Source organism: Petaurus breviceps, unplaced genomic scaffold (assembly GCF_028583685.1).
Source record: "Petaurus breviceps papuanus isolate PSGF00001 unplaced genomic scaffold, PetGlider_PUasm1.0 174, whole genome shotgun sequence".
Classification (NCBI taxonomy): Eukaryota; Metazoa; Chordata; class Mammalia; order Diprotodontia; family Petauridae; genus Petaurus; species Petaurus breviceps.
This window is the reverse complement of record NW_027185761.1, coordinates 73,284,773-73,301,951: the sequence shown is the minus strand read 5'-3', so window position 1 is coordinate 73,301,951 and position 17,179 is coordinate 73,284,773. Positions and strand designations below refer to the sequence as shown.

General features: G+C 53.7%; 3 protein-coding genes across 4 annotated transcripts; 2 read left to right on the top strand and 1 right to left on the bottom strand.

Annotated features, from left to right (window-relative positions):
* Nucleotides 1–372: 372 nt before the first annotated feature.
* MRPL32 (mitochondrial ribosomal protein L32) lies at nucleotides 373–3,141 on the bottom strand. Of its 2 annotated transcripts, none has more exons than XM_069084403.1 (3): nucleotides 2,907–3,141; nucleotides 1,881–2,038; nucleotides 373–681 (listed from the first exon to the last, which is right to left on the bottom strand). In XM_069084403.1, the coding sequence occupies exons 1-3, from the start codon at nucleotides 3,046–3,048 to the stop codon at nucleotides 427–429; spliced, it is 555 nt and encodes a 184-aa protein (XP_068940504.1). In that variant the 5' UTR covers nucleotides 3,049–3,141; the 3' UTR covers nucleotides 373–426. The 2 variants fall into 2 exon arrangements, with proteins under 2 accessions (XP_068940504.1, XP_068940503.1); XM_069084402.1 differs by having other exon boundaries at nucleotides 1,881–2,041; nucleotides 2,907–3,139.
* Nucleotides 3,142–3,197: 56 nt separating this feature from the next.
* PSMA2 (proteasome 20S subunit alpha 2) lies at nucleotides 3,198–12,339 on the top strand. Its single transcript, XM_069084401.1, has 8 exons — nucleotides 3,198–3,354; nucleotides 7,505–7,581; nucleotides 8,286–8,418; nucleotides 8,892–9,014; nucleotides 9,716–9,797; nucleotides 11,090–11,163; nucleotides 11,901–11,958; nucleotides 12,048–12,339. The coding sequence occupies exons 1-8, from the start codon at nucleotides 3,314–3,316 to the stop codon at nucleotides 12,162–12,164; spliced, it is 705 nt and encodes a 234-aa protein (XP_068940502.1). The 5' UTR covers nucleotides 3,198–3,313; the 3' UTR covers nucleotides 12,165–12,339.
* Nucleotides 12,340–13,100: 761 nt separating this feature from the next.
* CUNH7orf25 (chromosome unknown C7orf25 homolog) lies at nucleotides 13,101–16,482 on the top strand. The gene is made up of 2 exons (XM_069084398.1): nucleotides 13,101–13,168; nucleotides 14,902–16,482. The coding sequence occupies exon 2, from the start codon at nucleotides 14,923–14,925 to the stop codon at nucleotides 16,186–16,188; it is 1,266 nt and encodes a 421-aa protein (XP_068940499.1). The 5' UTR covers nucleotides 13,101–13,168; nucleotides 14,902–14,922; the 3' UTR covers nucleotides 16,189–16,482.
* Nucleotides 16,483–17,179: the final 697 nt, after the last annotated feature.

Below are 17,179 nucleotides of genomic sequence, written 5' to 3'. Positions count from 1 at the left end.
CATTAGTTTTAAAATCATCCAAATTATATTCAGCAGAATGAACATTTTCCCCAAGGAGGGTGGACACTTGAAAATGCCAGCCTTTCCTCACAGCAGGTCACTGGTTCTGCCCTCGGATCACGTTCTGTCTATCATGGCCAAGGTGCACGAACAGAGACAAGTCTGGAGCCGGAAAGAACCTCCCTTATCTTACAGATGACAAGACCGAAGGTGCACAAGTTGGGTGCCTTCCTTGAGTTGCCTGAGGTGGAGTATGCCCCGGGTTTTCCTGACTTCCAGCCCAATGCCCTACCCACTAGGCCATGCTGCCTCTTGAGAAAATTTCCCTGGAATCCTGCATAGAAAGAAGGAAAAGAAACAACAAAGCCCAAGTTCCCCAAGTCATGTTTTAATGTGGAATGATCCTCTTTGAACACACCTGTAGCATTAATCCCTGATGAACCAGGACGGTCTCTTCCTGTCTCTCTCGACAATTCTCTTGCCTTGATCTTCTGCTGAGGGAACTTCTCCTTGGTATAACACCACAGTCTCAACAGTGGGGGCCTTGAAAGGACCCCCTTCCAGCTTCCCTATTTGCCTCCTGATTTGTGCAGTTTCCTGACGAACTTTCTGGTAGCAATAACCGCAAAGGACATGCTTTTGTTTCAGATGGCCACATTCAGGGCACACATCTATATTATTCTAAAAAACAAAAGAAACCCCAACAAACCCAAAAGAAATTATTAAAAGATTGCACTTTAAGAAAATGGCATTTCATAGCACTTACAAGTTCAGGGGAGTGTTATGCAGACCAGAAGGTATATAGAGCCTGCCAAAATCTAAATCTGGTAAATTCAAAATACAATTCCCTTCCTCATACTATTGACTGCACAGCAGAAGGCATTATTTCTGAGAACAAACCAGAGGAGAGAAATATATGACCTTGCACCCAAATTCTCTCCCTTGCTAACTAAATGGGACATTCGTCAGTAATCTAGCTTGCACAACGGGCTGGAGGTACAAAGGAAGGAAAACTGGGCTCTGCCCCTGGGGAGCTCCTTGTCTTCTGGGGGAGACAATATGCAAACAAGACACAGCCAGATCAGCTGGGGGAGCAGTGGGAGGAAGGCCCCAAGGTCAGGACCAGGAAGGGCATCCAGCAGAAGCCCGAAGGAAGCATTTGAGGAGGAAGCCCTCTGCCTTCCCCCAGACCTGAGGAGGAGGAGGGTCCAGGCGCTAGATCTCAAAGCACAGGAGGGGAACAGGGCCCGGGATGAGGTGGGCAGCTCCCCTGGGAGTAACTCCTCCAGCCCACGCTTTCCTGCTGTACGCACGTACAGACCCGTTGGGCCGCTCACAGCTGGGACAATGAATGAGGTCAGACTGTCAGAGGCCCCCCGCCGAACTGTCCGCGGTCACAGGCAGGATTTAGCGCCTCGTGACCTTAGTAAAGATGGCCATCAAGTGAGCGCACGTGGCCAGACGTCTGGTAAGTCACAGTTTCCAGGGATGGTGATCCTGCAGTGGGGCTGCAAGTCTGGGACCCCCGAGGGAGGTCAAGCATCAACGAGCCGGAATGGGGGGGGGGGCGAGGAGACATCCCAGGGAAAACGGGCTCACCCTTGTTCTCCTTGGTCCAAGAAGGAAACTCTGGGAGAGCTGGCTACGAGTCACCAAGGGACAGCGGGAGCGCCCCCCCCCCAAGTGGGAGGGGCCAGGCAGGGGGCGGAGCCCGGCAGGGGCCCCAGGGGGCCCCTCTCCGACTCTCGGGTTCAGGCCTTTGTGGGCACCATTACTGCGCCCAAAGAATTCACAGCCAGGGCCGACACGTGACGCCCTCGGATAACGCGGCGCCTCCGGCACCGCTATGCGCCCCGCACGCCCGGGGCGGCCGCCTTTACCTTCACTTTGAGCAGCTTCTGGGGGTTTCTTCTCCTGCACCGATTCACCTCGATGGTCCGCCGGTTCTTGGGGGCCGCCATCCAGACCAGGCCGTCCGGGCAGCCGGGGACGGCGGGCTGCGGGAGGCCTGCGGGTCCCTGCCCCGCCAGCGCAGCAGCTCCTGGAAACCGGGCACAGAGGAGGGCGCGGTCACTCTCCGCCGGCCGCTATGCCCGGGCTCGGGGCTGACCGCGGACACCCGCGCCTGGGGCAAATGGACGGCTGGGCCGCGAGGCCGAGCGGGAGCGAGTGCGGGCTCAAGGCCCAGGGAAGGCGGGCTCGGGGCGGGCTGTCACCAGGGCTCTGGGGGAAGCATCACGCGGGAAGGGCTGCGGGCCCGGGACACCCGCGTCAGCGGCCGGGAAGTGCCGGGCCCTTGGGCCCAGGCCGGGCACCCGCGTGCCGGCAGACACCCAGCATGGGCACCGGGCGGAGCCCGAGGTCGGCAAAGGCCATTTTCGGTGGGGATGGTGGCTCTGCCATTCAAGGCTCTCCCTGAAGGCGCTGTGCGGTGTCCTTTTTATCCCCGGGGTGGGAGGGGTCTCGTGCCCGGCTCCGGGTCAGGGGTCAGGCCGGCAGAGGGGACAGAGGCTGCGGCCAATGACTTTCTACGGTTCAAAGGTCAGGAATGGCGGGGCCTGATTTCAGTGACACTGAAGGCGTAGGGAGGTTCTCGGTGTAGGGTCGCAGCTAGGGAACTGGGGGGTCAGGGCGCTGGAGTGGGCAGCCCACGTGAGCTCCCTGCCTGCAGTGGCCACCAAGCCGCAAATAGGGCTGGGAAGGTCTAGGAGAACCGGAAGATGACGCGCATGCTCCATGCGAGCCCTCGTGTCTCCGCCCTCCTCCCGCCCGCACCGCCTTCCGTTTCTGCGCGTGCGTACGCGATTCTGCGTTGCGCGTTCTCGCCCGCGTACGGGCGCGCCCCCGCCCCGTGCGACGAGCGCGTCCCCGACCCCGCCTCCCCTGTTTCCCAAAGCAGAACGTACCCCAGGAAGGCCCTGGAAAGCCGGCAGAGAGGTCCGAGGGAAGCGCCTTCTCCACTCGGGCCCAGCAGTTCTGTAGCAGGCGCGCGGCAGCGGCCGGCCACGCGGGCAGGGTCACCCGCAGGCACGCTAAGGCCAGGGCCATGGCCGCCGCGAGAAGGGAGGGGAAGAGCGAGCGCGCAGGACAGCGGTGGAGACCCGGCTTCCGCCCGGAACGCCCGCGCGCGGAGACTTGGGAAGGCGAGTCCTTTTTTCCCCCCCGCCTATCCTCTTCGCGGACTACAAGTCCCGGCGAGCCTCACGACCGCGGCGAAGGCCACCAATGAGGAGCCGGCGCGCAGGCGGAAGCGGGGTCGGGCCGAGGCCTGTTGCGCAGGCGCAGCGCCTGGGTCCGGTGGCAGCGGGGGAAGATGGCGGAACGCGGCTACAGCTTCTCGCTGACCACCTTCAGGTAGGGGCGGCCGGGGCCCGGGGTCGCGGGAGCCAGGGTCGGGACGTGGGCCGAGGCTGGCGCGGGGAGGGTCACCGTGAGCCCGGTCAGGTCTCGCCGGCCTCGCGGGCCTCCTGCGGTCGGTCCGGCACCGCCGCGCGGGCTCCCGGCCGAAGGGAGGGCGGCCTACTTTTTCAACCCGTCCGAGCGGGCGCGGGCGCGGGTCCGCGCTTCCCCGAAGCCGGGGGCAAGAGCCTAAAAGCGAGGACCCCAAAGAGCTTTTTCTTCTTCTGTGAATCACTTTTAGGGACGTTACGCTAATATAGGTATTTACAATGTTAGAAATGTAAAGTGAAGGTTTTTAGAAATTAGCCTTGAGTCACAGTAAACCAGGTGAGCCCGTGCATGGAGGGCCGGACCTGAAGGAAGACGCTCCTCGGATCGAATCCAGCCTCAGGCACTCCCTAGCTGTGTGCCCCTGGAGAGGTCACCCCCGTGTGCCTCCGTTTTTTCGTCTGTAAAATGTTCTGGAGAAGGAAATGGCAGACCACTCCAGCATCTCTACCAAAAAGCCCTAAATGGGGTCACAGAATTGGACCAGATTGCACAACAAATTAAGAATTGTGATATTATGGTTCTACCCCCAGTCCTCCCCGCCAAAGTCAGAAGACTGACACGTTTTTACTCGATTTTGGAGAAAATCCAACCTCACCCAGGTAGCTGGGAAAGGAAGGAGTTTTTTAGTAGGCAAATAGCATCTTAGAACGATTGCGAAGATAGTTTTGAACTCAGGGATCTGCAGGGGGCTAGTTGGAGAAGAGCTGCTCCAGGTGACCTGGAGTCAGTGGGTTTGATTGACTAACATGCTTAGATGTGTGCATTGAGAATCCTTTCAGCCACTATTTGGAGAATGAATTGGAGTGGGGATCATGGATTGTTATAAAGTGGAACGGAGATACCTTGCCTAGGTTATTGTGTGAGCTAGACTAGGTGACCTTTGAGATCCCTTTCAACTCTCAAACTCTGTGATGTGTGTGTATAGACACTGGCAGTAGTCCAGGCAGGAGGTGAGGAGATAGAATGATGGCTGTCTGAGTGGATTGTGACAGCTAGACAGAATTTGGCACCTGATTGTTTATGTAGGATGAGTGAGAAGTCAAGAAAAACAGCTGGTCTGAAAACTTGCGTAGCTTGAAGGATGATAACCCCTTTGACAGTCTGCAAAGTGCTGAGGTTACAAAAAGGTGTAACCTTCACCCTCAAGGGGTTCACAATTGAATGGGGGAGACAACAAGCAAATACATCTGCACAAACAGGATAAATAGGAAATAATTTAAAAGGGAAGGCATCAGAATTAAGAGGAGTTGGGAAGGGCTTCCTGTAAGAGATAAGATTTTAGTTGGGACTTGAAGGAAGCCAGGAGGCTTGGTAGTAATTGGAGGAGGGAGAGCATTCCAGGCCTGAGGGACATCCAGAGAGATGGGGGTCTTGTTCTTGGAATAGTCAGGAGGCCAGTGTCACATCATTGAAGAGAATGTAGTGGGGAATAGGCAGGACAGGGCAGGTTGTGGAGGGCTCTGAATGCCAAGCAGAGCATTTTTTATTTGCTTCTGGAGGCCATAGGGAGCCCCACTGGACTTTATTGAATGGAGAGAGGGGCTGACATGGTCAGACCTTTCATTTAGGAAAATCATTTTGGTAGCCAATGGAGAATGGACTTGGCAGGCAGGACCCCCCCCCCCCCAGCAGGCTGTAGCAATGGTCCAGGTGTGAGGCGATGAGGGCCAGCACCAGACCAGGGCTAGGGGCAGTTTCAGTGGAGAGAAGGGGGCTCATTCGGGAGATGCTGCAAAGGTGAATTGGTGTGCCTTGGCAGCATCTGGGAAATGGGGGATGATCGGAGTGAGCAGTCAGGGATGACCCTAGGTTTCAAGCCTGAGGGACTGAAAGAGTAGTGGTAGAAGATAGTGGTACCCTCTCCAGTAATAGAGAAATTAGGAGGGGGAAGGGTTTAGAGGGAAAGATAATGGATTCAGTTTTGAACATTTAGTTTAAGATGTCTACTAGACAAGATGTCTGAAAGGCAGTTGAAGATACAAGATTTTAGATAAGAGAGTTTGGGGCAGGAAAGGTAGATTTGAGAATCATCAGCATAGATAGTAATTAAATGCATGTGAGCCAATGAAATTGCCAGGTGAAGTGGCATAGTATAACAGAAGACACAAAAGAGAACCCTTAAGAATACCCATGGTTGGAGGATGGGATCTGGAGGAGGATCCAGACAAAGAAGGAATCAGAAGTAGAAAGAGAACCAGGAGATAGCATCTTGAAAACCTAGAGTCCCAGGAGTAAGTTTGGAGGAAAAGATACTGAATTCTGTTTTGGACATGCTGAGTTTGGGATGACTATAGGCCTTCTAGTTTAAATATTGGTAAAGAGAGAGGCTTAGTGGGGCTCTGTAGATCATCTGTATTGGGATAATTGATCCCATGGTTGCTGCTGAAATCACTGAGACAAGAATAGAGAGAAAATAGAAGCCATTCCAAGGCAAAATCTTGGGTTGTATTCACGGTTAAAAGTCAGAATGGGGACAGTGCTCCAACAAAGGAGACAGAAAAAGAAACTGGAGGGGAGAGCAGGAGAAACAAGGGAGGGCAGTCACCAGAAAATCCAGAGAGGACAGTCAACTGTAAAATGCAGTGGGAATCAATGACTAGGAGTGAGAAAGGGCCATCAGATGTGTCTATTACCCGTAAGAGATCCTTGGTACCATTGAAGAGAAGAAAGATAAGTTAGAAGACCATGAAGCTGGAGATTGGGAAGCAGCTGCCTCAGGGGAGAGGAAGTAGTTTGTCTGAGAGAGGGAGGAGAGTCGTGGGCTGATGGCTTGGGGGGTGGTGGGGCCAGTCGGGCTGGTTGGTTTTTTGTTGGTTTGTTTTTCTTTGAAGGGTTGGGAGAAGGGCCTGTTAGTAGGGGCTGCAGGGAAGACCCAGTATCTCTGGGAGAGAGCACTGGTTAGAGGTTAGAGTGACCTTATCTTACTTGATGCCATGACTCAGCAAGGTAGGAAGGATCATAATGCTTCCTGTTTTTATAGGTGAAAAAGCCAGCACAGTAAAGATGGCTGAATGCTCAGGGTACCTGCATGACAACTGCTGGGGTCAGGGTCTCTTGAGCAGTTTCGTTATTTACCAAGTTTCATCATAATCACCAAGCTGGGAACAACCAAACCACTTTGCACAAATATACTTGGACAGATGCATGGTAGAGATCTATTGGACTAGTTTTTCAGGCCATCTTTGGGAAGGTGTCCCTAAGGGTTCAGTTAAACAGACATTGATTAAGTTTCTACTCTGTGCAAGGCCATGATGATACTCTTTGAAATATACCTGTGGATTCCGGCTTATAAACCTTAGAAATAGTTCTTGTTTTTAAATTATTAGCTTAGTTGCTATAGTGGTTTATAAAAATGAAAAGTTACCCCTCAGGTGAGAGGTAATCCAAAAATCACCTCTTCTGTAAGGGTTTGCTGCAGTAATCACCTCCGCAAAGAGGAGCTTGTTCACAGTGTAGCTGCAGGGTTATTTATTGATACATCTTTGCATATCACTGCTGTTGTATTGGTAATTAAATTATTTCCTAGGCACGTGTAGTAACTTTGTAAAAACGAATCATTTGTAGCTGGCTTGGTGCTCCCATGGTCCCCAGATAACATGTGCTTTATGACTTGATTTTTACATTTAGAAAACTTCAGTTTCATAGTCAGGGTGTTGAAATGCCATAGAGAGGTTTGCGTTGATCGGATGTGGCCAGGGGTGTTGGGCGGGGGGCGGATGGGGGCGGCTTCCACACAGGGCCAAAGATAGTGGAGCCGCCTGGAGAAGCAGGTCCCACTGACTGGTGTTTTACTCTTTTCAGCTGTTAGATAGAAACGAGGAGGCCATTGCTAAATTAATGAGGATTATGAGGCCTGAATTAGTTTCTTACAAACATTTTGCCAGTTTATTTTTTGAATAATCTCATAATAGTAATAAACGCTCTGCAGGACTCATGTGTTTTAAGCATGCACATGATGGGAAAACTTCGTTTTTGGCCTTCTCATGGGTTCACAGAATAAAATTCGCCTTCTTAATGGCTCATTTGAGCACCTCATGTCTCTTCTTCCTCCTAGTCCTTCTGGTAAGCTTGTGCAGATTGAGTATGCCTTGGCAGCTGTAGCTGGAGGAGCCCCTTCCGTTGGAATCAAAGGTAACGGAGCCTGGCCATTCCAGATCACTTTAAATTTCCTTTGACTTAAGTTTCAGTTCAGATGGTACTAATGGGGTGACCCTTGTATTGGTATAATTAGCCATATTTTAAAACTTGGAGCAAATACTTCCAGGGGAGATGGTGTTTTGCTTCTATTAATCCTCATATGAATTTGAGTCTGTGTTAACGTATTCATCCCCAGGCACTGTAGTCTTTGGTATCTTTTCATTTCCCTTCTGAGGCCCCTGGGATGCTTACTATCATTACTTTTTTTTAACCTTATAAGTTATTTTTCCTTTGAGTTGGTAGTTTGATGATTGCATTCTTTTCTTGAACATACAGTAGTGAATGAAATAATGCATTTTACTAATAGCATTTGCCTTTTAGTTTAATGACGGTAGTTGGCTTGACATTTAATTGTAATTTAGTACTAAACTTTTGTGAAGAGGCAGAATGCCAGTACTATTTTAAATAGTGTGAATTTCCAATGAATACAGCAGTCTTGAGTAGTGATTGGGAAATGATTTCATTCCTCAGCTAAGAAAGGTAACTTTGAGTGTCGGAACCCATCAGAAGAGTTCACTAAATATGGTAATCCAGGGGAGAAAGGGACTTGAGTAATTAGAAAATTCTGTTAGGTGTTCATTGTGACAAATAGAGCAAGTTCTCTGAACAGCTGAGCATTGAGGAGTGTTTCCTTTCAGCTGCCAATGGTGTGGTGCTGGCAACGGAGAAAAAGCAGAAATCAATCCTGTATGATGAGAGGAGTGTCCACAAGGTGGAGCCAATCACCAAGCACATTGGCCTGGTCTACAGTGGCATGGGCCCCGACTACAGGTCTGGGGGGGGGGCAGTGCAGAGTGGTGGTGGTGGGGACTGAACATCTGTAACATGGGAAGGCTACCCCATTTTTATTACCTCTTTTAATAGGAAAGAATTGTAGAATAGCATTGTTTGTGGTGAAAGACAAGCAAGGTTGGCAAAGTTAGGGCATGAGGAAAGCTAGCTGATGTGCTTGGTTTACCCATGCCAGTTCCTTCTCCATTCCTACATCCTCCCTTCTCGGGGTTAGAACTGGAGGGCCTTGGGGTCCCTCAGGGCACTTTGTATCCTTGTAAGCCCACATATGCCAGGACTAGGAAAGAGATCCTAAGTCATCCTAATATCAAATCACTTGGAAATGTCCCCTCTTTACAACAGGGATAGGAGCTAGAGCTGTGAGGTCACCATCCTGGGAACTCCTGGATTAGGATTAGACTAAAACAGGCCAGCATCTCCTTGCTCACTCTTTTTTCCTTCCTGCTTGCCAGAGTGCTGGTTCACCGAGCTCGGAAGCTGGCACAGCAGTACTACCTGGTGTACCATGAACCCATCCCTACGGCGCAGCTGGTGCAGAGGGTGGCTTCAGTAATGCAGGAGTACACCCAGTCAGGGTAAGTGCCCTGGAGGAAGATAGGCTTATCAAAAGGCAATATTCTGTTTGAGGACATCAGCCATTAGAGAGGGTCCTCATGGGGACTTCTTTCTCCCCTTGTTAATGAAGTGTCCCATTTAGGGAAAACAGATTTCTTTGCTAATTCTTCCAGAAACATCACTTGGCTGGTTCGGGGTTCCTAACGAATCAGAGTTCTCTGCCCATCATCTGTGGACAGTTTCTCTTGCTCATCAAAAACACATGGTTATTTACACAGCACACTAGAATCTTAAAGCCAACATTTTGAGTCATGTGATTCCAAATGGTATCTAGAGAGGGACTGTTTCCCCTGTGCCCAATGTATGGTACTTCCCTTGGCTCATTGGCATTGAACTGAAGTTGTCCTTTTGTTAAGACCCTGAAACTTTTGCTGCATTCCCACTGACTCCAGATTTTAAATTCCATTTATTTGGAGGAAAGAAAAGCAGATGGTGCAGTACCTTTCAATTCAGCACAGAACATTGATTTAATGTTTATTTTTAAAGGGTAACATTTATGAAATTATCAGTGTTGCTTCTAAAATCTCACTCGAGACTGACAAGTGTCTTTGTCTTTAGAAAACTTCTGGGATAACTCATGTTGTAATTTCACCCAGTGATGTCATTTCCCCCATGACAGATTAGTCTGATCCAAACAATCTTTCCTTTTGCCTTTCTGTAGTGGAGTACGTCCCTTTGGAGTGTCGCTGCTCATCTGTGGTTGGAATGAGGGCCGACCTTATTTATTTCAGTCTGATCCATCTGTGAGTATCAGGCTGTTGTGTATACATGTACTTAATGGCCAAGCCATAACCGTGTTAAAGACTGGGGGGGGGGGGTATCATCGGGGTGGTAGGAAGGCTCCAAACATGTTGTTCGAGTGTGGTGTGAGAAAGTCTTTTGAAGCTCCGAGCTCCTGGGACTTTCTGATGGGACATGAATGACCTCTGTGAGGCTTTGTGTCCAGACTGTCTGACCTGCCCTGCCACAGTCAGTGTGAGCTAAGTAAGCCACCTTGTCAAGCTTAGCATCCAATTTATGTATGATTCATTTATTATAAATGATGTTTATTATGAGCCCTTACTATTCATGTGTTTCCATTTGTACTTTTCATGGGTATGATGGTCCTCTGCATGTTTCCTAATTGTAGCTACTTTGATATAATTGGAGATGGCTGCAGTGGTCCTTAGCAAGCAGTCTTCAGACCTGAAGAGGGTCAGCACCTTGGGAAACATTGTAAGGAGGAACGTGGGGCTGGAGAGTAGTGACCTCCACGTGCTGGGCTGGTCCTTCAGCCTCAGGGTGCCCCGTGGCTGTGTCCCAATCGATCCTCTTCTGGGGCTGGAAGTCTAGCTGAGTCTGTGCACTCTGAATGACCAATAAGATGCAGACTCAAGGAAGAGCCTCTCTTGGTGCCTCCATTGAAGCAAATCTGACCCATAGAGTGACCGCTTGTGCCGCTGTGTGCAACTCCCCACCTCGGCCTAGAAGGAGGATGTGTGTTCTTCTGCTGTGGGATATTCTGCAGTCATCTGGGGAGCTTGAGTCACCATGAGTTCTTTACATGGACTTGTATTTTTTTTCTCTCTAGGTCTAGGGTCTTCTAATTATTTTAACCTTCCCTCATGAGTCTTAAACTAATCCATCACTTTGGCATATTTCTTGGGAAATTACCATCTGTCTGTAACCTTAGAATTTAATTGGGCCTGAAAGGGCCTTAAAGGAGCTAGGCCTAGAGAGATAAGGTGAACTAATATGAGGTGGCCAGGGGTCGTAGGGCTAATAAGTGTTGGAGGCAGCATTTGAACCCGGAACCTCTTGACTCCAAGGTCAGTGCCCTGCCTGGTACACCTTGTGGCCTCTTGATCCTCCTCTAGGCCTTCTTCCCCCTCAACTATGTTACTGAAAAAGATGATGACCTTCCTAGTGTCTTCAGTGATTGGGAGCATTCTGCCCACTCGGCATGTTCTCTGAATTGTATTTCCAAGGCTTATTTTGTGTAGATTTAAATTTTCTTTATGTAAACGTTTTTTTTTTTACTCCCCTTTCTGACCAGGGAGCTTACTTCGCTTGGAAAGCTACAGCAATGGGGAAGAATTATGTGAATGGGAAAACTTTCCTTGAGAAAAGGTGGGTGTGCTGTCTCCTGGCAGTACCTTTGCAGAGGCTGCCCTTCAAAACTGGTTTAACTGTCTGGAGCCCCGTGCCTAGAACTAGCCCTATATTTTGGACTGTTGATGAAACAAAGCATTGCCACCCTCTTCTCCGTGCTTTCTCCCCGCTCTGAGAGAGGAAAGGGGGCCAAGCACCCACTGTGTTCCAGGCTGACTGCTGTCTCTGATCTTTGGCTCTTTTAACCCCTGGATTATGTGTGTGCTTAATTCATATTATATTGAATTAATTTTATTAATTATATATAAAGTTATATTAATGTAACTTTATATATATAATTATATATTGTAATATATATATTATATGTGTAATATATAAAGTTATATTACAGAGAAACCTGTGGATGTCAGTTTGGGAACTTAAACATTTTTTTTAAATGGCACAAATAATACAGACTGCTCCATTTAATTATTCATTTTTATAATCAGAGATCATTCACTTCAAAGTAAATTTGGCAGAGTCAATATTTTCAACCTGAAATGTTCTTATTTTGTACTTTTATGTCTTGATTGGATGAGCTTTTTCATTCGTAACTTGGGGGGGCACTAAGTTTTCCTGCTGGTAGGTATTACACGGGTGAGAAATTAATTTGACATTGCTAACGAAGTGACAAGTTTGCTGCATTGTTTTGATGCAAATTGTAAAATGAAGCATTCCTTACCAAAATTCATTCCAGGCTTTTGTCTCAAATGCAGATACAATGAAGACCTGGAGCTGGAGGATGCCATTCACACAGCCATCCTGACGCTAAAGGTGAGTCAGCCTGAGGGCCGCTGCTCACGGATTCCCTTCCTCTATAGACGCCTTGGATGTTGAGTGCTTATCTTTTTTTAATTTCCCAGGAAAGTTTTGAAGGGCAGATGACAGAAGACAACATAGAAGTCGGCATCTGCAACGAGGCAGGCTTCCGGAGGCTCACTCCCACTGAAGTCAAGGACTACCTGGCTGCCATAGCCTGATATTCCAGTGACCAAATCATCTGCCATGCTCATTGATTCACCAGTCTGAAATGTTTCACCATGCTTGGGTTTTTCTGTTTTTTGCATACTTATTTCTACATAGTTGAATGGACTGAAGTTTTTAAAAATGATAGGTGTCAACCCTAATAAACGTCGCCATTGGGCTGGTTGGAAACTTGTACCGCTCAGTGTTTGATGGGCGTCAGGGCCCGTGCCACCCGCCCTCCTCATAGTTTAGAGGAGCCTGCACCCCCTTGTGGAGGGGGGGCACGGGGGGCAGGGGGCAGGCGGGGGGGGGGGGTGGGGGTGGGTGGGTCTGTGTCTGTGTCAGGGTTCATCAGGACAGACCTGAAGGTGGGCCTGGGTGGGAGGAGAGCTCGCCCTTGTGGGGGAGGATCTGTGGGCGCAGAGTGGGCACGTGACAGCCCGGGGCCCAGGCTGTGCTGCGTGGGGGCTGTGCCCAAGTCTGACAGAAGAAACTCCTCAGCCGGACCCACATGAGTGGGGTGGGGTGGTGGGAGCACACGTGCAAGGGGGTGCGTGGGCAGGAGCCGGGAGGGGGCCGGCGGACGGGGCCCCTTCTCCCCAGAGCCCGCGCCCACCAAGCACGGGCTCCGGGGGCCGCCCGCCCGGCGTCGCCGCCGAGCTTGGGCTTCCAGTCCGCGCCGGGCCGGGGCAGGAGACTGACGGACCGGCGGCCTAGGGCCCGAGAGCCTGAGCAGTCCGGGCGCAGGGCTTCCAGGTCTCCGGGATGGGACTGAGGGACGGGTCCGCCGGGAGCTCGTGGGTGATGCTGCTCATGCGCGCTGCTCCCAGAGAGGGGTGAGGGGAGCGGCCCGCTGGCGGGTGCCCTCAGCCAAGATGGCCGCTGGGCCGGCTTCCTGCCAGGCCGGGCGCGCGTCCTCTCTCGGAGGGCCACGTGACCGGCGCGTACTGTGCCGACGGTGGCCGGCAGGGGGCAGAGGCAGAGCCAGCCTGGGCTAGTGCCCGCCCTTCCTGGCCAGGTGAGGCGCCGTCCTCCTGCCCTCGCTCTGCCACCGGCCTGGGGAAACTGAGGCCCAGAGGGTCGTGGGGGGGGGGGGGGGGTAGTGTCTGTGCCGAGGCCTCCAGTTAGTCCGGCTCAGGAAGCAGTTATTAATCCCTCACTGCGGTTGGTGTGGGGCAGACTTCAATCGGGCCCCTGGGAAATCTCTCAGCCCTTTCCCTTCAGCCCTTCTCCCCCTCCCCTCCCCCAGGAGCCTTGAAGGACACCACCAGAGGCTGGAGAGCTGCCCCGAGGCGCTGCCTGGCCCCTTCTGCTGTGTGCTGCGGGGGCCACTGTCCGGCCGCCCGCGTGTCCCCAGCCTCCGGCCCCCACCGGCCCTCTGCCGCCCACGCACGCTGGCATCTTTGCCAGGAATTGCTGGGAGATTTCTGCTTAAAGCCGCGGGGGCCGCAAACCTCCGCGATCTTGCCCTGCGTGGATCTGTGAAGGGGGCGTCTGCGGGGGAGAGGGGGCTTGGGGCTTCCTCTGGACGTGGGCAGCGTGCGAGTGGGTACCTCTCGCGGCCCCCCACCCTTTCCTCCCCCGCCTCTTGGCTGGGAGGTGCAGCTCCCACGCGGCGTGTTTACCGACCCCCCATGGGGCATGCCCCCCCCCCCGTCCCCCACGCGGCGTGTCCCGCCACGGGGCATGCCCCCCTACCCCCCCACGCGGCTCCCCTAGGCTCCGAGTCCTTTCACTTTCTGGCTTCCTGCAGTCCCTTGGAGCCCCGCTGGCGGGATCTGCGGACAGAGCGCACAGGCGTCTCCGCGGGGCCAGAGGAGACGGAGGCAGACGGCCACCCCCAGCCCTGACCTCGGCGGGCTTCCCCTGTGCCGCCCGCCCCACACAGAATTCCGGCCGCCCCTCAGGGTCCAGACTCCGCTCCCTGCTCACACCGGACTCCCCGCCGTGTCCGCCCCTGGTGTGGCCACTGGGGAGCCCGGTGAGGTCTGGTCCGGTCTGGTCCAGCCTTCATTGTCCTCTGCGGGGCCTCTCTCGGCTCGGCTCACCTGCGCAGCCTGTCCTTGCCAGGCGCGGCATTCAGCAGGCACTGGGTGTCCTCCCCTAGAGGGGAGCCCCGTCCCCTCCGCTCTCCACGGCATTCTGGCCGCTGCAGGGAGGTCGTTCCGCTGTGGGTGTGCCCGGTGCCAAAGCTTCACCCACGCCTGGCACGCTGTCCAGCTTGCATGAGTGCTGTGGGTGACAGAGGACGAGTTCTCCCGGTGCCTGGTGTCTCTTCACCCCTACAGGGGGCAGGGCCTGGCTGTGGGGCTCCTGCAGACGCAGGCCCCCTGGGCAGGCTCCGGCTTTCTGAAGCCTCTGAACCCTCCTCTGCCACAATGGGGATTTGGGGGAAGTGTCCCGCGTTCAGCCTGGGCTCTAGCCCTGTCTCCAGGCCCCTGGTTCCTATAGCCTGAGCGTTGCCTCCCAGTGCCCTCCACGGGGCGGGGGACTCGTGGGCTTGGGTCAGCGGGAGGGCCCGTGCTTGGTGGAATTGCAGGGTGGGGCTGTGAAGAGGTCCTTACCTGTGGGAGCCCACCCCCCGGGCTCAGAGGTTCAGATGGCTGAGCTGGACTTGGAGCCCTTTGCCGGCGTCTGCGGCCCTGCGCCTTGGCTCTTACCGGCCTTCCTCTCCGCGGAGCTGGAAGGCATGCGTCACTGGCACCCTTCTTGAAGGCCTCCACTCACTCGCTCTTTCTTCCCTTTCTGTAGCGCTCGGATGATGCCGCTAACATGTCTGTGCACGCCATGCTTTGTGAGCGCATCACTGCAGCGGAGGAGCTGATGGAGAGAGCGGAGGCACTTTCCAGATCCAGGAAGGGAGGTGTCGAGGGGGGGGCCAAGCTGTGCAGCAGACTGAAGGCCGAGCTCAAGTTCTTGCACCGTGTGGAGGCGGGCAGGGTGGCCATCAAGGAGTCCCACCTGCACAGTACCAACCTCACTCACCTCCGGGCCATCGTGGAGTCCGCCGAGAGCCTGGACGAGGTGGTCGGCGTCCTCCATGTCTTTGGCTATGTAGACCCCGCGGGGGAGAAGCAGAGCCTCGTGGTGGATGTGGTGGCCAACGGCGGCCACACGTGGGTCAAGGCAATCGGCAGGAAGGCTGAGGCCCTGCACAACATCTGGCTGGGCCGGGGCCAGTATGGAGACAAGAGTGTCATCCAGCAGGCCGAAGACTTCCTGCAGGCGAGCTCCCAGCAGCCCGTGCAGTACAGCAGCCCTCACATCATCTTTGCCTTCTACAACGGTGTGTCCAGCCCCATGGCCGAACAGCTGAAGGAAATGGGCATCTCCGTGCGTGGGGACATCGTGGCGGTGAACACACCCCTCGAGCTGCCCGAGCGTCTCCAGCTGGCCGATGGCGAGTCTGACGAGGAGGCCCCAGGGCTCTCACAGGTGACCCACTTCGACAGGGAGAATGTTGTGGCCAGCGTGGCTTTTCCCACAGAGGTCAAGGTCGACGTGTGCAGTCGAGTGAACCTGGACATCACAACTCTGATCACATACGTCTCTGCACTCAGTTACGGGGGCTGCCACTTTGTCTTCCGAGAGAAGGTGCTGACCGAGCAGGCTGTCCAGGAGCGAAAGGAGCGCGTGCTGCCCCAGCTTGAGGCCTTCATGGCTGACAAGGAGCTGTATGCCTGCGAGTCGGCCGTCAGGGACTTCCAGGCCATTCTGGACACCTTGGGAGGGCCTGGGGAGAGGGAGCGGGCTGCGCAGCTGATCGGGCGGATCAGCGTGGTGCCAGACCAGCCCTCTGAGCGTGCCTTAAGGCTGGTGACCAGTTCCAAAATCAACAGCCGCTCACTGACCATTTTTGGAACAGGAGATACTTTAAAAGCCATCACGATGACGGCCAACAGTGGCTTTGTGAGGGCTGCCACCAACCAGGGTGTGAAATTCAGTGTGTTCATCCACCAGCCCAGGGCACTCACCGAGAGCAAAGAGGCCCTCGCCACCCCCTTACCAAAGAGCTGCCTGGCCAGCGGCCACCGCTGAGGTGGATGCAGCGCCCTGGAGGGGCAGGGCCTTGTGCTGCCTGCACGGCCAGCCCTTGGAGGGACTTGGCATCTCTGTTCAGTCTTCTCTTCTCCAAGCACAGACACACACAGCAGGACAGACGTCCCTTATCCCGAGGACTGCCGCCCACCTGTGGCAGTGCAGCTGAGGAATCTGCCTCCTGTTCCTGGGGTGACCAGCTTTCCATGTGGAGGGCTGTTTCCACTGAGAGAAGAGCATTTCAGGGTATCTTGTCTACACAACATCGTGCATTAAATATTCACTTAAAGAGCCTACAGCTTGGCTGCAGTTTTTTTCTTCTGGTTTTTGTTGCCCTGGCTCATTGCCTGTTGGGGGGGATGGGGTGGAGAGTGAGAGAGGAGGTAGCCAGAGAGCCCTGTAAATCAGCCCTGCACAGAGGGGTTCCTTAGACCCCTGCTCGTCGATCAAAGGACCCTGGGCCCGGGGTTCCCTGAGTCTCCTGTGGGAAGTGGAACCTCTCACCCTTGGGCTTCTGAGCGCTTCATTCCACTGGGAGGCAGCCTCCAGTTTATCCAGAGTGGTCAAGCTTTAGACAAGGGCTGCAACGCCACCTTAGAGATTCGTGAGGGGATGAGGAGGAAAAGGGTGCTCGACACCCCAGGATGCCCTCTTCTTGCAGGAAGGCAGGAGGGAAGGCCATGCCCCTGGCTGTGGTGGGTGAAGGAGAGAGACCCTAGATGTGCCCCTCTTTTGGCACCTGTGCCCAGATACACGCTTTGTCATGGAGGTTAGGTTTCCAGACTCAGTGCAGGAAACTGGGGGATGCAAGAGGGAACTGAAATAAGGTAGGCATAGGCTACTGCCCACCCAGGTTGTCCCTGGCTTGACTTGGTCCTGAGGGCAGCAGCGTCCCACTCTTTGTCTGCAGGGCCCAGCAGCCACCAACCAGCATGCCCACCTCCCCGCTTTCCTGATGCCTCGGCAACATTTCGGGCCCTTCTGTAGAACC

Bases quoted from the DNA above. Each gene is read 5' to 3' on its own strand.
- CUNH7orf25 (XM_069084398.1), top strand. From the start codon at position 14,923: ATGTCTGTGCACGCCATGCTTTGTGAGCGCATCACTGCAGCGGAGGAG.
- PSMA2 (XM_069084401.1), top strand. From the start codon at position 3,314: ATGGCGGAACGCGGCTACAGCTTCTCGCTGACCACCTTCAG. The intron at 7,582-8,285 runs GTAACGGAGCCT...GTTTCCTTTCAG, and splicing joins CCCTTCCGTTGGAATCAAAG to CTGCCAATGGTGTGGTGCTG. The intron at 8,419-8,891 runs GTCTGGGGGGGG...CCTGCTTGCCAG, and splicing joins GGCATGGGCCCCGACTACAG to AGTGCTGGTTCACCGAGCTC.
- MRPL32 (XM_069084402.1), bottom strand. From the start codon at position 3,048: ATGGCCCTGGCCTTAGCGTGCCTGCGGGTGACCCTGCCCGCGTGGCCG. The intron at 2,042-2,906 runs GTACGTTCTGCT...CCCGGTTTCCAG, and splicing joins CTTTCCAGGGCCTTCCTGGG to GAGCTGCTGCGCTGGCGGGG. The intron at 682-1,880 runs GTAAAGGCGGCC...TTTGTTTTTTAG, and splicing joins AGAAGCTGCTCAAAGTGAAG to AATAATATAGATGTGTGCCC.